Below are 18,834 nucleotides of genomic sequence, written 5' to 3' on the forward strand. Positions count from 1 at the left end.
ACCAAAACTTAAACCTCATATAGGTTAGACGGAAGAATGCACAAACCAAAAAATATCACCACTATCATAGGTGAGGTAAAAAATCTGTATATGCACTACACAGTTATTTGCACATATAAATGACTGGCTACTAAATGATTAGTCCTAAAAGAGACCATATACTATATTACTATTTAGCAATTGCCCTATTTGATGTTTGACTAATGCATTTTTTGAGAGAGAAAAAAATGGCATAAATACCAATTGTTCAAATGAAACTTTACTTACAGAGACACAAATAACAGGGTAGCCATTGATTATTCTGTCGTCAGCAGAGGACACATCATCATAATCTTTCAGAGATACAACTATTGGTTTGGTAGGGAAAACTACATCAGCCATCTTGCTGTTTTCTTCAATATAGATCATAGCTCTGGAATTCTGGGAAAACACAATAAGCATACAACTGAGCATTGCACATACAAATACAAACCTCATTTCAAATAAATGTTTTTGCTACATGAAAAACATAAAATATACACAGAGAAAAGTGTGCATTAATTTCTAATTTACCATTTAATTGTAAAAAATTATATTTCCTCAAAAAAAAAGTTCAGATAGTATTGAAACAATATGATGTACTCTTGAGCTATTCCTTACTTATTACAACCCTGCATATTTCAGGAAAGTTTGACTTGTTGTTGTTGAGGAAAATGAGATAAAAATTTCAATTATATCGTGAAAATAGTGCATGACATTTTAAAGATACAACTTTTCACAAAACAGAAATTAGAAAATCGAAGGAGGTGAAAACATGTCCCACCAGACGAAGCTTGATACCATATATCAAGAAGCTCTGACTTGCAGTTGCTGTCAGAAGGATGGAAGGACTGGCAGCTAGAAATAAACTAATAGACCCCTACATTGAAGAGAGGGTACAAAAATGTAGGATAAACTTTCATATTTATAAAAAGTGTGGACTCATCAAAATTTTGACGAAAAAATGTTCTTGATGCAAGAAAATGTGTGTGTTTCATTGATATCTGATATTATAGTTATATCTCTTGTCATCAAAGCAACTAAAAATTAAAGATGCATTTCCTTGAAGATTTAATTCAAGTTTGCCCTGACTTATGAGGTAAATAAAAGTATAAGAATAAAAATTACATGAAAGAATATATATTAATGTTGACCTATAAAGGACTTCAGGTTTTTTTTTTTTTTTGGCACATAACCTATTTTGATTCATATCTTATTGATATTTTGTCTTTTTTAACTTTTTACAGTTGTATCTATGTAAAACTAAAACAATGTTAATGTGCATGTTAGAATGTACCTTTATTTCAGCCACATTATATCTGTCTTTGGTCAGCAAAATAATAAACGTTTCACGATTCTCTTTGATCTTGTCGTACAGTATTTGTATTTCAACATTGACGAGAGATATACCAGGGTGAAAGGTCAAAGCTGTAAATAAATCTCATTCTTTAAATTCATATATGTATAGTTTTTATGATCATTCTTACACATTCTTTGATTAGTTAGCATTACCAGTGGTTGTCTTTTAATGTTCATCAGTTTTTGCAATTTACCAATTACGTGCCTTTAACATTCAGATCTCATGTTGCCAATGTAAAACGTTTACCATAGTCATTGGTAGAGTATAAACTGCTTACCTTTCCATAGTTCTAATTTCTCAGCTCCTGTTTTATATGTACTGTTTTAATAATGATGGATTGGGATTTAATGTCCAGTGGCAATTATTACATGCATAAGGAAAGGAGAACAATTCATTATTAATATGAACCCAGCTTTAAGCATACTGACAGTTCAGTCAGCTTTTTAAAAAGGGAGTTCTCAAGAAAACAGTCAATATCGATAAGACATCCTACCTGGACACATTATTCCGACTCCAAGCCTATTGGTCTTTGTTCTTACTCCTAAATGCTGAGTTCTTAGCAATAAAAGCCAGTTTCTAAATAATAAGTCTTTGTTTTGAACCATCTTCATACAATGCCACCTGACACATAATCTATATGTTTATGGTATTTACCTTGACACATAATCTACATGTTTATGGTGCTTACCTTGACACATAATCTACATGTTTATGGTGCTTACCTTGACACATAATCTACATGTTTATGGTGTTTACCTTGACACAGAATCTACATGTTTATGGTGTTTACCTTGACACATAATCTACATGTTTATGGTGTTTACCTTGACACATAATCTACATGTTTATGGTGTTTACCTTGACACAGAATCTACATGTTTATGGTGTTTACCTTTTGAGAATCCATTGTAATCTCTGCCTGCTTCCGCTGACCCATCTTTTGACATGATAACAATTTCTGACAGACCAGACAGGTCACCAGTCCTAACTACTGGTACCTTCAACAAGGCAATATCATCTTTGATAATAGGTTCATTGATAATATATTGTCTACTGGGGATTTCTATTGATGGTTCTGCAAAAAAAAAATAACATTAAAAATTTTAATTTTTCTTGCTCATCTATTTCGACAAAGTACAAGGGTTACATTTTTGTGAACTAGCTAACTCATCCAGTAAGCTATTATTTTTTACTAGCTAACTCATCCAGTAAGCTAATAATTTTTACTAGCTAACTCATCCTGTAAGCTTTTATTTTTTTCTGTGCTGCTTTGATATGAATAAAACAAACTGAAGGGTATATGACAATGGGACAGTAACCATATGTATGGGTTTTGCTTATTATTGAAGGCCGTATAGTGACTTATGATTGCTTTCATCCTAGTCAATTTGATTCTGGTGGATTGTTGTTTCATTGGCAATCATAATTTTTATTTCATACTTATTCTTTCTTTATTAAATTGGATATTTAAGAATAATGTGTAGTATGATATGTATAACATAATGAATGTCTTTATTCTAACATTTACTCTAAAATGCATTATGATTTATTACCTGCTGTTTGAAATAAAAATTCAGATTGTTATTGTCACACAGATATAATACTTTAAATGATCAGTCACCGTATATCAATAGTGAAATTTCAGGAAATGACATTTTTTTGTGTAGATTTTTTTGGTGGTTATTTACACAATCATCATCATGCATTCAGGACAAGGAGTTAATTAATATCGTATAATAATATAGTTAAGGCCTAAATTGTGTATGTTGGCAGGTATGAAAAATACAAACTAATTGCACATACAACACTTTTAATAATCATCTTACCATCTTCAGGATTACTAATCTTTAATATTGTACTATTCCTTGTACCTACTAATGCTACTTTGGTCGTAGAACTAGTAGGACTCCCCAGGACTAGACGGAATTCTTCTGTTGGTTCAAACACACTATCGTTAACTATATCTACTATACAGTCTGCATGTCTCTGACCTTTAATGATAATGTGTGATCAATAATTATTCAATTGCTATCTAAACCCATTGACAGTCAGTTTATATATATTCAATACAACTTTTTACTAGTTTACTGCTAATGAATAACATTGCAGATTTTCCTGTATTATTTTTGACTTCACAAGGGAAAATATTTGATACTTCAGTGAAAAACAATTGTTAACGTGAAGGTACCCAAATTGCACCTATTTTGACAGTTTTTTACCAACGTTTATTAATGATCCAGACAATAGTTTCCATTCTGTGTTTATTTTGTAGATGTATCCTTTTTTTCTATATCGTTACACCAATTTGATTTTGAATCCATATTGAATCATAGAAAAATGGGTTTGAATGGACCTCCAAACAATCCATGATTCTGTAATGAGAAGTAACCAAATTGCATCCATGCTTAAATTCACATCCTTAAAAATTGAATAACAGATGTTTTGTTTTATTTCTTCAAATATTTAGAACAATTTGACATTAGTCCATGCTTAGTATTCATTTTTTAAGAAATGGATGCTTGTAACATATCTTTTTTTTGCTCATTTTTAAAAGATGACTTTTTGTGGACGTCGCATGGCAACACTTCCGTAGATTTTACTTTTTCCAGTGAATACTTCATCTGTTGATATATACTGTGAATGTTTTGTGTATATTTGAATATATTTACCTATGTTGAAAGATGTGTATAATGTCAAATCATAAAAATACAAATTGTTTAGTCCCAAAGAAAACTTTTAAGATTTCCGCTGCTATTTTTGCTGAATAGGTGCACTGAATGGGTACTGTGACGTTATACTTCATCACATGACATCGTGTGTCACAGAATTGCAAATAGCAATAGATATTTGGAACAGTAAAATTTCCCTACGCTTCTAACCTTTGAAATCACACCTTTGATTTGTTCTGGTTTTTTTTTATTTATATCAAAATCAGTTGTTGATTTTATGTGTGAGTTTTTTCTTTATTAAACTCATTTGTTTCTTTGATTTGTCTTGCTTTTTAATTCAAATCAATCATTATAGTACCAACATTTGTCAAGACTCCTATACATACCAACCAGCTTTATCAATTTAATAGTAATCAAATTATAAAATGTAGGATCCCTGTACCTGGTGAAAAATATACAACAGAAAGATCTGTGTCTGGCCTTTCAATATAATCCTCAGCCACTGTAGCTGTATTCTGTCTAGTGTAACATCTTACTGTTGCATCATGGTCAAGGTCGCCATGTCTGATGATTACTGCTGTCATCTGACCATCCTTCTCATTACCAAAATATAAAGATTCTTCAAATTCCATAACTGGAGCTGAAAATAAAACAAAAATAAACATGTCAGTAAGATATTGAGATTATAACTAGTAAAACATTTTTTTCACTTAACTAAAACTGAATTATATATCCAAAAATATTCTGTACTAAAATTGATATAGTCTGTTACAAAGTATGATACATTTCTTCACATTAGGAAATTCTCACAATATCACATCCTCAGTAATTCATTTAAAGAACCTTTTTGAGCACACCCAAATACCCCACGCCCCCACATTGTCCATGGGCAAAGAAAATCTTACCAAATTCCTAAGTTCAAAGACTTGTAACTCCTAAAATAGTCAACTGATAAAAATTTCTTGTGAATATGCACATCTACATAGTATGTCCTTATTATCTACAAAATTTCATGGAATTCTGTTGTGTGGTTTCAGAGGAGTTGCAATGACAAACTGTTGAAGTACAAAAATGTAGTATATGTAGGCCAAAATTTTAAGTTCAAAAGGGGAATAAAACATAGAAAAAAATTAATCACAATTTCCTGTAGATATGCACATCTACATAGTGTGTCCTTATTATCTACAAAATTTCATGAAATTCTGTTGTGTGGTTTCAGAGGAGTTGCGATGACAAACTGTTGCATTTGTATAGGCCAAAATTCTAAGTTCAAAGGGGCATCACTCCTATAAACAACGTTGAATCATAATTTGCTGTCAATATGCACATCTACATAGTATGTCCTTACTATCTCCAAAGTTTCAGGAAATTCTGTTGTGTGGTTTCAGAGGAGTTCCAATGACAAGAACAGGACTGATGGACGGACGGATGGACGGGTCAAAAACATTATACCCTACACAACTCCGTTGCGTAGGGTATAAAAATATTTTCTTCGAACAGCTATTCTGTTTTAGATTTTTTAAAACGTCATATTCACCTTACAATGATAAAACTTTATTTTACAGTTGTGTTACACATTTTGTTTCACATATAATTTTATTATGAAGTTTATACTTAAAGTTGAATTACTGCTAATGAAACCACATACCCATATATTTTTCAACCTGAAGTTTAATTTTTATATACTACCTGGCACAAGTTAATACCTACCATCAGAAATAGTATCATCTATAACAACTGTAGCAATTTTAGGACTACCAAGAGCTCCTCCCATAGGCATCCTCAATACAAGTTGGTATTTCTCTGGTCCTTCTAAATCAGGTTGTCCAAGATCATCAAGGATCGTCACATTAATACTTTTTATTGTCACTCCTGGTGGGAAGTTTAAAATTTTGTTGACAGCTACATAGTCATCTCCAGCTGTAAATAGATATAAACTTAAGGCAAACTTTATACCAATACTTTTAATCATTTATTACAAACACATATGTCTGCATTTGATAATATTACAATTAAAATTGACACTTGGAGACAGTGAAATAGTTAGTGGTCATCCAGTTGGAAGCTAAAATGTGAAGGCTTTCTATTTTGTGTTTTACTTTCACTACATACAGCTCAGTTTGCAAAATGGTTTGGCAAAGGGAGAAGTTTGTGTGCATGTAAAACTTGTTTAACCCAACATATTTTATGCCTGTACCAAGTCAAGCTATCTGGACCATGTGTTTTTTATTGTTGTAAATGTCTCTGATTGTACATCTATTTTCCTGGACCAGTCAGGTGTGGGTGGTTGGTGTTGTCTAATATACGTCTGTCCAATATTTATGGTGATTCCTGTTTTTCTTTTTATGTACGATAGGCCAAGTTTTGGTCTGCTTTGGTGGATAGATGGATATTTAATGGCTTGCTGCAAATACTGGACCACTGAATATTCACAATTGATTGAAAAAATGATAAAACCAATTCACAAATTTTATTCGCAATGCATGAAAAAAACTTCACAAAAAGGAGTAAGTTCGGTAAAGGCCATATTTGGCCCTGATTATTAAGTTCAATGTTTCAGGATAAAAAATGTTTTAGTTGATGAAAAAACATGTGAGGAAATTAACAAAGATTATGTTAAAAGATCTTTTTTGTCGATCCATGAGCTCTATGTTTCCTGTCCAAAAAAATCAATGAAAATTTATCCATTTTCTTTGAATTTTCGTGAAAAATCAAAATGAGTGCTATTGTGACGTCATGAATAGAACACAAGTACGTAAATTCTCAACAAAAAGACATATTTTCAATCTAATAATTGTATAAGCTATGATTCATTGTGAATTAACATTTTAAATTTTAGCTAGAAATAGAGGCCATTTTAAGACCTTATCAACCTACTCCTTTGGATGAAATATACTAAACAAACATGTAGAACAGCTCCAATTGAAATTATAATAGTACAAGTTAGGTTTCTATTAAGATATAAACAACTTGATGTTAAGCATGCATCAATCAATCAATCATTAAAATATAAATTCATTCAAATAATATAAGATAACTACTATTTTGGAATTAAATCTGTTTTTGTCAATAACAACAAAAAAAGCTTTGAATTTTTCTTATGAACACTCTATGAAAGTGAACTAAATATATAAGACTCAAAGAATAAAATCACACCTTCAGCAGATGTTGGGTCAGTTTGTCTAGATGTTACAGTGACACTAGATGGTTTGGACAGGTCACTTCCTTCTCTCTTGACAGATATTTCTAGCTGACCAGCACTTTCATCAACATGAAACTCTTGTGAACTGAAGAAAAACTGGGGCTCTGAAATAAAATTAATCTGGAAATGTTAATTATGAGTTACCTTACATTTAAGAATAATTTTTCAAATAAATAAATTTTAGTGTTTGTATAAAGAGACAAGATCAGTTGCAATGATACATGGTAAAACTGTAAAAACTCTGTGTCGGTATGACAAGGATGTCCAAAAAACGGCAAATAAGAAACAAGTCCCTGGGAACATTTATGTTATTTGATCTAGAGCCCAACCTATCACTACCACTCTATTTTCATACCAAATTTCTAAAAAAAATGCAGACGTAAAATAAAGTACATGTCTGAAAAGTATAAATGGCTAAGAGTTCTAAATCTAACTTATTAAGTGAATACATTTAACTTTGTACTTTACAGTACTTTATTAAGTACTTCTTTAGAGTTGGCACATATTATATCACTATAACTTTAGACAATAAATAAAACATACAACAAATAAAAGTGCCTTTTATAAAAGTGGCACTTTGTAACTGGATTGTTTTAAATTTGTATGATAATCTATCTAGAGTATTCCTGGCAAGTATATAATTTCTGATAACTATAAAATTATTCAAATCTCTTTTATATTGCTGCTGTATAACATTTGAATGCATATCAGTGTTTTAACCTAGCCAGAAATGTAAAAAGATATATCATAGTTATATAAGATTCATTTTTACTGCCAATACATACATAAAACCTTTTGATTTTTAATATCTCAATCTACTTTCTTGAGATTAATCATTTCACTATTTTTTTCTGAACTATAAAAGTGGTTTCGTGAAATAAAATGTGAGTTAAATACTAGCATATGATTGCAATCCTTGATATATTGACACCTAAATGTTTGTTTTATATAAGAAGATGTGGGATATAGGCCAATGATGCAGCAACCCAACGACACATATAACCTTGAAGACAGCTAGAGGTCAATGTAATTATACAGTCTTCAATAATAGACAGATGTCTATACAATATGTCAAGCCCTTAATCATCGCAAGTCTAAAAAAATATTTATCTATAATCATCAAAATTGAAGCCACATAATTTTTATCACAGTATCACTGATCCTCATACATATTGAAATACTATGGCCAAACAAAACCTACCATCGGCAGAGTCTGGCTCTATGACAACAGATGTCCAGTTCTGACCTTCGACCCTGCCTCCCATTGTTTCCATCAGTATCACATGAAAGCTTTCCTCCTCTTCATACATAGAATCATCTATAACGGTGACCTTACAGTATTTGGTATCCTCACCGACATCAAACCTGATAGTACTATGATGATCTTCTGAGCGAGATATGTAATCAGCTCCAGAGTTTATCATATCTCCTGTTGTACCTGTTGCTGTTACTGAAATGACAAATTATTTAACATGTTCAATTTTATCTCTAAATTTTTGTTGTGGATGATCAGATTGCTAACTGAGAGCTTAATGATAAACCAGTGACATGAATTAACTGTACAAGAAACTATACATAGTGTGTTATTGTCATTACAATAACATGGTGTCTTTAAAACAAAGAAATAACGAGAAACAAAAAATTAAAATTTATAAGCTATATACCAAAAATTTGCCGATATTCTTGAGACAAAATGTTCATCTCAACATATAACCAATCCATAATAACCTCAACCAAAGGCTTCCAAAATATTTTCCATCTTTGAGGAGTCTGAAACTTTAGGTGAACCAATGCCTCCTTAACCTTATTGTTAACCTTATAGTTTTATAACTATTTCTTTGTTAATTCTGAAATGTTTTATCTGTCTTTATTCAATAAGAAGCCAGAACAACTTAAGAATCTCTATGAAAATTTCCCTTCCAATTACATTGGCATAGTTTTTTCTCAATATACAAGCTTAAGTGTCAGGTACTTAACCCAAAGTGCCAAATCAGTAGTTTAATCATGTAATTTTTCGTTTTGTTTTGTATTAATAATCCTTTTCATATTACTTAATTCAAGTGGGTTTTCAGACTTCCATTTCCTTTATGTATCAATTAACCTCGAGGCTCAATAGTCAGCATATACTTTTTGATACACATATAAAAATCAAAGAAAACATTAAAAGAAATCAATTTCTTGGTGAATTAATGTATGTTAATTTCAATTATGACATCCCTTTACTATGAAATCAACTTCAGAACCATGTAGAAAAAGATAGGTACTTATGTTAAATTGATAGAGTAATGTTATCTTTAGAATTTTATAGCCTTCTTAATTGATATTGAATCCACAACAAGATAACTTACATGAAGTCTAGTCATTGTTAAATTTCATGAAGAAGTTAATATATATCAGGGAAGTTAATTTATATCAGGGAGTTCGGATTATTTATTGCTTTAACTTTATCTTGTATTCTTGGAAAATAACAAATCTCAAGACAAAGTAGTTTTGTTGAAAAAAAAAAGCAGAGTTAAAAGATAATACAACGCACTCTTACTTTTATTTCAACTTTTAAACTTTAAATTGATGATAGAATTAAAAATAGATCAAAGACTCAAATGTCTGGGTTGCGAAGATTGTTTTTTTAACAATGAAGTATGCTCTGTACTGAACATTTAAAATTTGTACATCTGTACTATCTTCCTGTGAAGTTTCTGGAATCTGGGTTGAAAATTGTAGGAGTAGATCATACAAAACTTGTTCCCTCTTTCATAAATATTTCTAAAAAATTATGTACCCTTTTTAAATTTTTCTACAAAATTAAGTACCCTCTTTCATAACTTTTTCTAAACAAGATATGGACAATTCCCCCCCCCCCTTTTCTGCTCTGCCATAAGCATGAGTTCCACATATTTTAGATTTGACAAACAGTGATGTTGGCATACAACTTGAAATTGTTACCCTGTCTGTAAGACACAAATGATGCCCCCGCCTGACCAAAAAAATTACTAAGTCCAACTACCTGTCATTTTCAGGACAGAAGAATGGACAGACAGACAGACAGACAGACAGGGGTAACTTAATATGCCCCTCAACATTTTGTCGTGGGGGCATAAAAATTACTAAGTTCACAAGTCAGCAAAAATGAGAAAAAGTTCCACAAACAATTCCATAATACCAGGTGCACAAATTCAACATATGTGCAACCTTCCTGCAAAGTTTCAGGGATCTGGGTTGAAAACTGTAGGAGGAACTGATTACACAAATTAGGTATCCATTTACCCCCACCCACTCACCCATCCGCCCAACATCACCATACTATTAGCTGGTTTTGGACTTCATCCAACCCGCCGAAATAGAGTTTATACAAGAAAGAGAGTGGAATAGAAGTGTGATTTCAAAATTAATGTAAAATATTTCAAGGCTTGCTGGAGGAAACAAAAGAATTACTTGCCTTTTATCACAGACAGGTGAAATGAAAATGTCAAACACAATGTATATTGCAAAGAAAAAATGCATCACCACAATATTGATTCCAATTGTTTATAGACTGAAAATTTTCAAAAAAATACATAATTATTTGATTAACAGTTCATAAGTCATACAATTTTTATTAAAATAAACTGCTGACACAGAGAAATGTCTCGCCTATCGGCATAAAATTCAGAAAAAGGACACTCTGATAGACAGCAACATTGCTTATTAATTCAAAGTCGCTGGACCTTGATCTAGTGGGCAAGGTCTCGAAATGGTCGACAAACTGAGATGGACAAACTGAGATCGACAAACTGAGATGTACAGACAGTAATGTAACTTTATAGAAAGCATTGAAAATTGCTAATTAATTCAGTCAGAGGACCATGACCTAGGGGGCAGGGCCTCAATATAGTCATCAAACAGACATGTACTGATAGTAATGCAAATCTATATTAAATATCAATGGTCTATCACAAGTAGTTCCTATCAAACTAACTTAAGCAGAAAACTTAACATTTGTTGACGTCCTCGTCATTGTCGCTGGAAAAGCAATACCTATGTCTCGCTTTCCGAGACTATTGTCGCAGACGAGACAATCAAGACTGATATGATGACTACCTGACTTGGTACAGCAGACGACCATTAATTCATCTAACAGATCTCCTGTTCTCTTTATAGGGACCATAATCTCTCCTATGTCTTCCGCTACCCTGTATTCAGGACTAGTGAATGATATCATTGACTCTATAACATATAAACAGAATCACTACATATTATTTTTTGAACATCTCTACCTTTTTTTATATCTTATTTCAGGTTGGTATTTCATGGACAATTGTTATAGAAATTGCCTACCTTAAGTTTGTTAATTTGTCTTAATTTCTTTGATTGTAATTATTAATATGTATTATATAAACTAAATAAACCCCTTTTGGTTAGTCAAACTTATACAAGATTCTAAATAAGTTTCATTTTCTACCAAATTGAAAGATGGCCTTGATATTTATTTCTTTTCTAGAAAACAGATAAATATTTTTTCTCAATCATTCATTGAGAAGACGAAAACTCTGACTTGTCTGCCTGGCATATTTTTTTTATGCTTGTAATTATACATTTGCAGACAGACTGTTTTAATCATTCACATCCCAATTGTTTTTAGAGCCAAATTTTATTTTCACACAAAATTGAAAAAATTGTTCTGACTTTTAATAAAATGCAATAAGAAGCTGCATACTGTCTTTTCTATTTTTTGCATGTTGATATAAGATATCTGCATCTTACATAACCTCTATAAAAGTTACCCATTTTGATATATCTAGTTTTTGTTACCGATAAACATGCAGGATAAATCAATCTTATCTATTCTTCTTATTTCCCTTACAGCTGATCTTTCTCATAAGATGCAACATTTTTTCTCCTCTTAAATTTCAAATAAACAAAGATATCAAGTTAACTTTAGATTAATCTTACCGTCTTCCTTGTCATCTATGACGACCCTGGCTTCTTTGGGTTGTTCCACTACAGTCATAACAGGATTATCTAACTTTAAGTTGAAGTATTCTGTTCCTTCATATCGTTCATCGTCTATCATATGTATCTTCCATGTCTTCTCTGTTTGTTCTGTGAATATAAATAATTCTAAATACAAAACTTTGTCCATTCTTGGATTAAACTCTTATCACCATGAAGGAATATAGAAATAATGACATTTACTTATATATTTGTAGGACGTTGAAGTGTGATGGTCAACAATGACCAACCACATACTGTAAAGTAAAATGTAAAAGGCCCTTGCATGACAAAATGTGAAACCATTTAAATATGAAATACAACTGCCTAAATTATGCTAAAACAAAAAATGAAAAACAAAAATAGCAGACAAACCGCCACTGGCTAACATGCTCCTGACTTGGGACAGGCCCATAAAGAATATGGCGGGGTTATGCATGTTTGTGAGCACTAAACCCTCTCCCTATCCACGGACATTGGTGTAAAGGCACAACTTTCACACGTATTAAGGACAGTGTATCACACGTTTGATTTTAATCATACTAGTTTTAAAATAAACTTTTATTCTGTTTCATTTTTCATGTTTTTCCTACCTGGATTAAACTGTATGGTTGGTGCATACCAATGTCCAAAATCTTTATTTATTCTAGCTGTTCCATTTTCAGCTGTAATACCTGAAATGATATATCATATATATTATTAAAACCATATACACACATCAGTTACAATGATATGAAATGAAGTAACCATTACAGTTAATATGTGTTTAGATTAAGTGGGTGGGGGTATAAAAGCTAGATTATAAAAGCTAGCTACTAGAAAAAAGGGAATGTTAAGTTTTTAAAAAACTAGTTTAATTTCGTCACATGTTTGTAAATAATTGAGATGTGCTGTTTTCTTTTTTCTATGAACTATCTTAACATCATTGCTGCAAATAATAATTTTGGTTAGGTTTTTTTTGTGAGAAAAACAGGAAACATTGGTTATAAATACAATGTAGCATAAAATCTATGATGACACAATACAAGATTATGACATGAGATACATATGATATAATATTAGAGACACATAAATGAAGATAACACTTCAGAGAAAGCAGTTAGATGGAACAGCTGATTATTTCAACGTTTCTTTTCTTCAATATCATGTGTGATTGAGATTTTTTGAAGCATCTCTTGTACTTTTACTAAATTTCTTCTCTGATGCTTTTCCTTACCCACATAAACAGTTTCCCCTAGATAGCCTCTCCTATGTACTTGGATTTCTAGATACTTGTTGTTCTCTGTCACTTTGTACTCTTGATGTTTGAAGGACACCCAGCACCACTGTATAGTAAATGGTTGGTTGGATAACTGATTTCCTCCTGAAAATAAAACAGTTAAAACTTGAAACTGATTTGTGAAGTCATGTAAATTTACTGATGGATAATATTCTCCTTACAATACTGATAAAGATATGGAGATGTGGAAAGATTAAGACAACTTGCCACCAGAGTCCAAATAACATAGATGTAAGCAACTACATGTACTGTATAGCCTTCAACAATAACATGAATAAGCAAAACCCATAAGGTATATTTAGGCAATGGGTCCTAGCAGCTACTTCTAGTTAATTTCATTACTCCATGCAGAATTCAAAGAGGTAAAATCTTAACAAGATAAATACAAGGACCCTACAATGTCTTTTAGATTTAGAGCCAAAATGAGGAGGATATGCTTTATGTAGTTTGACCCCAGTTAGTCCATATATTAACCATCAACACAACATAAGATGTGGTATGATGAGACAACTATCTACCAGAGTCTAATTGACATGGATGTAAGCAACTAAAGGTCATTGTACGGCCTTCAACAATGAGCAAATCCATATTGTATAGTCAGCTATAAAAGGGTCCTACATGAAAAAAATGTGAAACAATTCAGCATTGAAAACTGAGGTGAATCAACTGTTGTTTTGTTTGGTTAAAAACAGAACTTGTATCAGCAATTAGTAACAACTATTCAGTTATCTTTATGTTTTTTTTGTTAAACATCCAATAATTTAAAATGATTACACGCACCTTGATAAATAGATCACCAACAGGTGAAGTAATTAATTAATGATACTGATTGGTAAAGACAATAATTTTACTTCAAGATTGGCTCCAACTCTAAGAAACTCTACACTCGTTTAAAACCTGAATCCAAAAAATGCCCTAAACAATGAAAGATGAGTTTGACTTGATTCATAATATTTGATAATATTTTGGCAAATATCTACAAATCTTCATTATTTTCTGTGAAGTTTTTTTCATTCAAGCAAAAAAGAATAACATGGATTATCTGACATAATCATTTCTGCTTATCAAAACACCTAAATATTTGCTTCATATCAAGAATGCAAATAAACACTTGGAAAGAGAATTTTATAAACTTCTGCAACATATCTGCCACCTTTGTACTCAAAGCTTGTCAAATTTCTCCTGTCTTTCTACATTAGATAACCAAAGCATGGAGATCTGAGAGATCAGTAAAACTTTATACACTACACCTGGGAATTTATCTCTGCTGTAACTGCAATGACATGAAAAACAAACAAACCACATCAAATGAAAAATTATTATTTATTAATGACCTTAAATAACCCTTGAACACCTGAGAGGGTATATTTTTCACCTGAGGATTACATATGTGTAGTATGAGGTTTTGATGACCCTTGAGTTTAGGAAATCTGACCCTGGGGTTACCATTGTTTATAAACAATGTAGATGGAATATGATAAAGTAATGTAGGGTGAAAAGAAACATACTAATGATGTAGAATTACATCCTTTGATGTACAAAAATATGATACAAATAACTGAAAAATAAACTACTTCTCATGAGAAATATTAAATCACTGATAGCTCATTATAATTGCATCATAGACTTGTTTCTGCCTTCAGACCACCCTTTCTTCATGGTCTACCTATAATAGTTTCCAAGTATTATATGGGGTATTTCTTTCAGATTTTTCTTGCTACTGTTTCCTTTGAAAAGTTAACTATTTAAGTGGTCCTGTAAGTTATATATACATAGAAATAACAATAAAATGTGGATAAAATAGACTGTTGAAAGTGAAAGTAGTGATTTGGTCAATGTGACTGTAGAGAAGAGATTAACCCTCAGCATTTATTCAAGACTCAATGTTTACCCTATAGACGTTTGCAGCACTCTCAAGAGTGAAAGCATTATTGGGTTTGCTGGGAAATGCATATTTTATTAGAATAATAATGACCTATAAGAAGGTGAATTTATTTCATTTATAATTCAATTCCACTTTTACACAAACAAAAATTGTAACAATTGGTAAAAATAATTGTGATCTGAGGTCTTCTATACACAGTCATTTTAATATTCTTACTCAGATATATATTTCCTGCTATGAATTAACACACACATTTTTTTCTCATCAATGAAATTGTAAGAAATGTTAGGTCAACAAATTCCTATAAAAAGTCAATTTATGAATTTAATTAGCCATTTTGGTGTATTTGGAGATCTTGTATTGCTATTCATATTTTATGTTTACAGTTTCTGTCTATTTATGCTAGTTTATAAGATAAAAAGGCAAAATCTCTAAAGCTGATCAATCATCACAATTTCCAGCACTAACTCCTAATCATAATTTTGTAAAAATTAAGCATAGGTAAACTTGAAATTGTGATTCTTGCTGTTGTCTTCATTTGATTTTGTTTTCCCCTGATGTTAACATCCATGAACATGTGAACGTGATTGTGGATTTTATTTTAGTTGAAATATAAAGAAAAGTTCCACTTGTTATTACATAATCAATTATCTAAGTGGTCTAAGTGGTCTAAGTGGTCTCATTGTTATGTGATCATCACAAGTGTAAGAGATCATGGGTTCAATCTCAGGCTGGGTGTAACCAAAGAGTTGAAAATCGGTATCTGATACTTCTCCGCTAAACACAGAGATGAAATCTAGGAGTTTCAGAAACGACTATTTATCTCAAATTCAGAATAATGTGTCTATTAAAGTTGGGTAACAAGTCTTCCTGCAGAGATATGTACCTTGTAAACATGCATATTTTAAACAAATCAAACTCAGCCTGTTCAGGTTTAGTACAAAGCAAGGTTTACATCCATATCATATTAACATGTTCTCCTCCTGAGATACACATAATATTAGCCACTGGACATTCAACACCAAATCATCTTGCTCATCATATTACATCAACCTAAAAGGTATCTAGAATAAAATTGAGAATGGAAATGGGGAATATGTCAAAGAGACAACAACCCGACCAAAGAGCAAAGGCCACCAATGGGTCTTCAACGCAGCGAGAAAATCCTGCTCCAGGAGGTGGGCCTCAGCTGGCCCCTAGATAAAAATGTGTACTAGTTCAGTGAAAATGGAAACCAGCAATAAGATGTTCTCCTGGATCTTTAATGACCAGGAAGTAAAAGAAATAAGTAAGATAAGAAAATGTAGTATTAACATGGGTGTAAAGTTTCATTCAACACTTTCCAAACTTCATCAAGATAGTTGTGACAAGATATGATAATAAATAATAGTAACTTCTTCAATCAGACCTCACACCAAAAAACAAAACAGAACGAAAAAGCAGAAAAAAAGCATCAAACTGGCACCAGGAGCATAGTTCCTTATCTTCATAAATAACTGCACAATTGTACAACATTCAATCTTATCTATCAGAATATAATCTTTCATATAAAATACAAACTATACAAAATATCTCTGAGATTATAACAGTTCTGATGGTCTTACAAGATATTATCATAGATATGAAAGTCATATCGGTATTGATACTGTCTATACTTCAGGGCGATAATGATAAAGTAACACCACCACATTTTTATTACTGCCCTAAGTTCATCTCTGGACACCTTTCATAAAAGTAAAATAGGTATATTTAAAATCATTTGAAATTAAATATTTTTCATCTTTAAAAATGGCACCTGTCACATTAAGATGAACATAAATTTTGAAGTTAATCTCTATCTAAAGATATATAAGAATTATAGGTGTCAATCATACTACTGAAGAGCCTCTTCCTTAATAATAAATGAACCCATTCTGTCTGAAACCTCAAATTATTAGCTCTATTTATAATAATATATTTGTTTTCTTCTTTACATATCACTTTAAATTATTTTTACAACATATCTTAATAAAAATAAGATATATTTCAAGTCACATTTTTCCAAAATTTGATTTTAATAATGAATGTTTAAAAGGGTGCATTTAGTGCAGTATCTAAATACAGATTCTAATAATGTATTAATTAAACACCAAAGACTTTATACATTCTCATGACTTCAACAGTAGTAAGTTAACAGTTTTCTGGGCTCCAATACCACTATATAATATGATTTATTACATATATTTCTTAAATTTTTGGCTGATAAACTAAGGACCCAAATCCCTACGACATGTGAATTTAGATGGATTTGGCTACTCTTGGTAATTTTAGTCTTATTGCTCCTTGAGTATTAGACATCCATGGCTTTCAAATTTGGTTTTTAGTGGCGGATCCAGAAATTTTCATAAGTGGGGGCCCACTGACTGCCTAAGAGGGGCCCGCTCCGGTCATGATTCAGTGATTCTCTATATAATCAACTAAATTTTTCCCAGAAAAAGGGGGGCTCAGCCCCCTGGGCCCCCCTCTAAATCCGCCTCTAGTTTTGAGTGTTTCTAATGAAGATTATCCAGAGAAGCACTTTGAACATCAAATTATAAAGTGTCATTCTTATCTAATATAGACAAAAATATTGTCAGTTACATAAAAACAACTTTTTTATCTAATATAGACAAAAATATTGCCAGTTAAATAAAAACAACTTTTTTATCTAACTGCTTACATTATCATTATTGTCTTAAATATGCATGGAATATGTCTCGCTGGAAGTTAGGCAAAAAATACTCAACATCATCAAGTATTACATTGTACCTAATTGAGGACATGTGTCTGAAACACTTTTTACCTGTAAATCTTATGCTTGTGTTATTATCATTTTCCTAAAAATGCATGAAACAATGAATGTGAAGCTAACAAACAGTAATTTAAATCAATATCATTCCCATCTCCTTAACCAAATTACTAAATCAGTGTCTATATAAATTTACAGAATATGAACAGAATCAAGCAGACATAGTTTGTACTTTAACATAATAAACGGAACTATTTCAAGTCTACTTTTAAAATCATATCAGTGCCAAAATTACCATTATGTATAATATAACATAATGGCTCTTGCAAAATAAAGCAATACACTTTTAGAACAAATTTTTATGTGATACTTATTTCACCAATGAACAGATATTTCTGGCATTTATTGAACATAAATTAATTTGAAACCACTTTGTTTAAATTGTTTTATTAGATTTGGAGAAAAAAATGTTATGATAAAACCTGCATAAATCTGAAAGAATACAGGTCGTACAACTATAGGTAACACCCAGGTAGATAGCTAACAATATAAAAACCAACTGTTGAATAATTAAATCCTTCAAATAAAAAAGAAAAGCCATGCCAAATTAATTAATGAAATAGCTGAAAACTTACTACACCACAAAACACTACAACTTTTTTGTCTTAAAAAAAACACAGGATGGA

At 31.4% G+C, this 18,834-nt stretch overlaps 1 protein-coding gene across 1 annotated transcript in view; it reads right to left on the minus strand.

The window, feature by feature from the left end:
* Positions 1–18,834, minus strand: part of LOC127714953 (extracellular matrix protein 3-like) — a 65,746-nt gene that overhangs the window by 15,169 nt on the left and 31,743 nt on the right. The window contains exons 3-14 of the mRNA XM_052220974.1: positions 13,434–13,580; positions 12,811–12,891; positions 12,179–12,328; positions 11,327–11,452; positions 8,451–8,699; positions 7,204–7,353; positions 5,758–5,967; positions 4,490–4,687; positions 3,205–3,369; positions 2,271–2,453; positions 1,316–1,446; positions 268–420 (exon numbers count right to left, since the gene is read on the minus strand). Coding sequence (XP_052076934.1) covers positions 268–420; positions 1,316–1,446; positions 2,271–2,453; positions 3,205–3,369; positions 4,490–4,687; positions 5,758–5,967; positions 7,204–7,353; positions 8,451–8,699; positions 11,327–11,452; positions 12,179–12,328; positions 12,811–12,891; positions 13,434–13,580 — 1,943 coding nt within the window. The remainder of the gene's footprint in view (positions 1–267; positions 421–1,315; positions 1,447–2,270; positions 2,454–3,204; positions 3,370–4,489; positions 4,688–5,757; positions 5,968–7,203; positions 7,354–8,450; positions 8,700–11,326; positions 11,453–12,178; positions 12,329–12,810; positions 12,892–13,433; positions 13,581–18,834) is intronic.

Source organism: Mytilus californianus, unplaced genomic scaffold, assembly GCF_021869535.1.
Source record: "Mytilus californianus isolate M0D057914Y unplaced genomic scaffold, xbMytCali1.0.p SCAF_9, whole genome shotgun sequence".
NCBI lineage: Eukaryota > Metazoa > Mollusca > Bivalvia > Mytilida > Mytilidae > Mytilus > Mytilus californianus.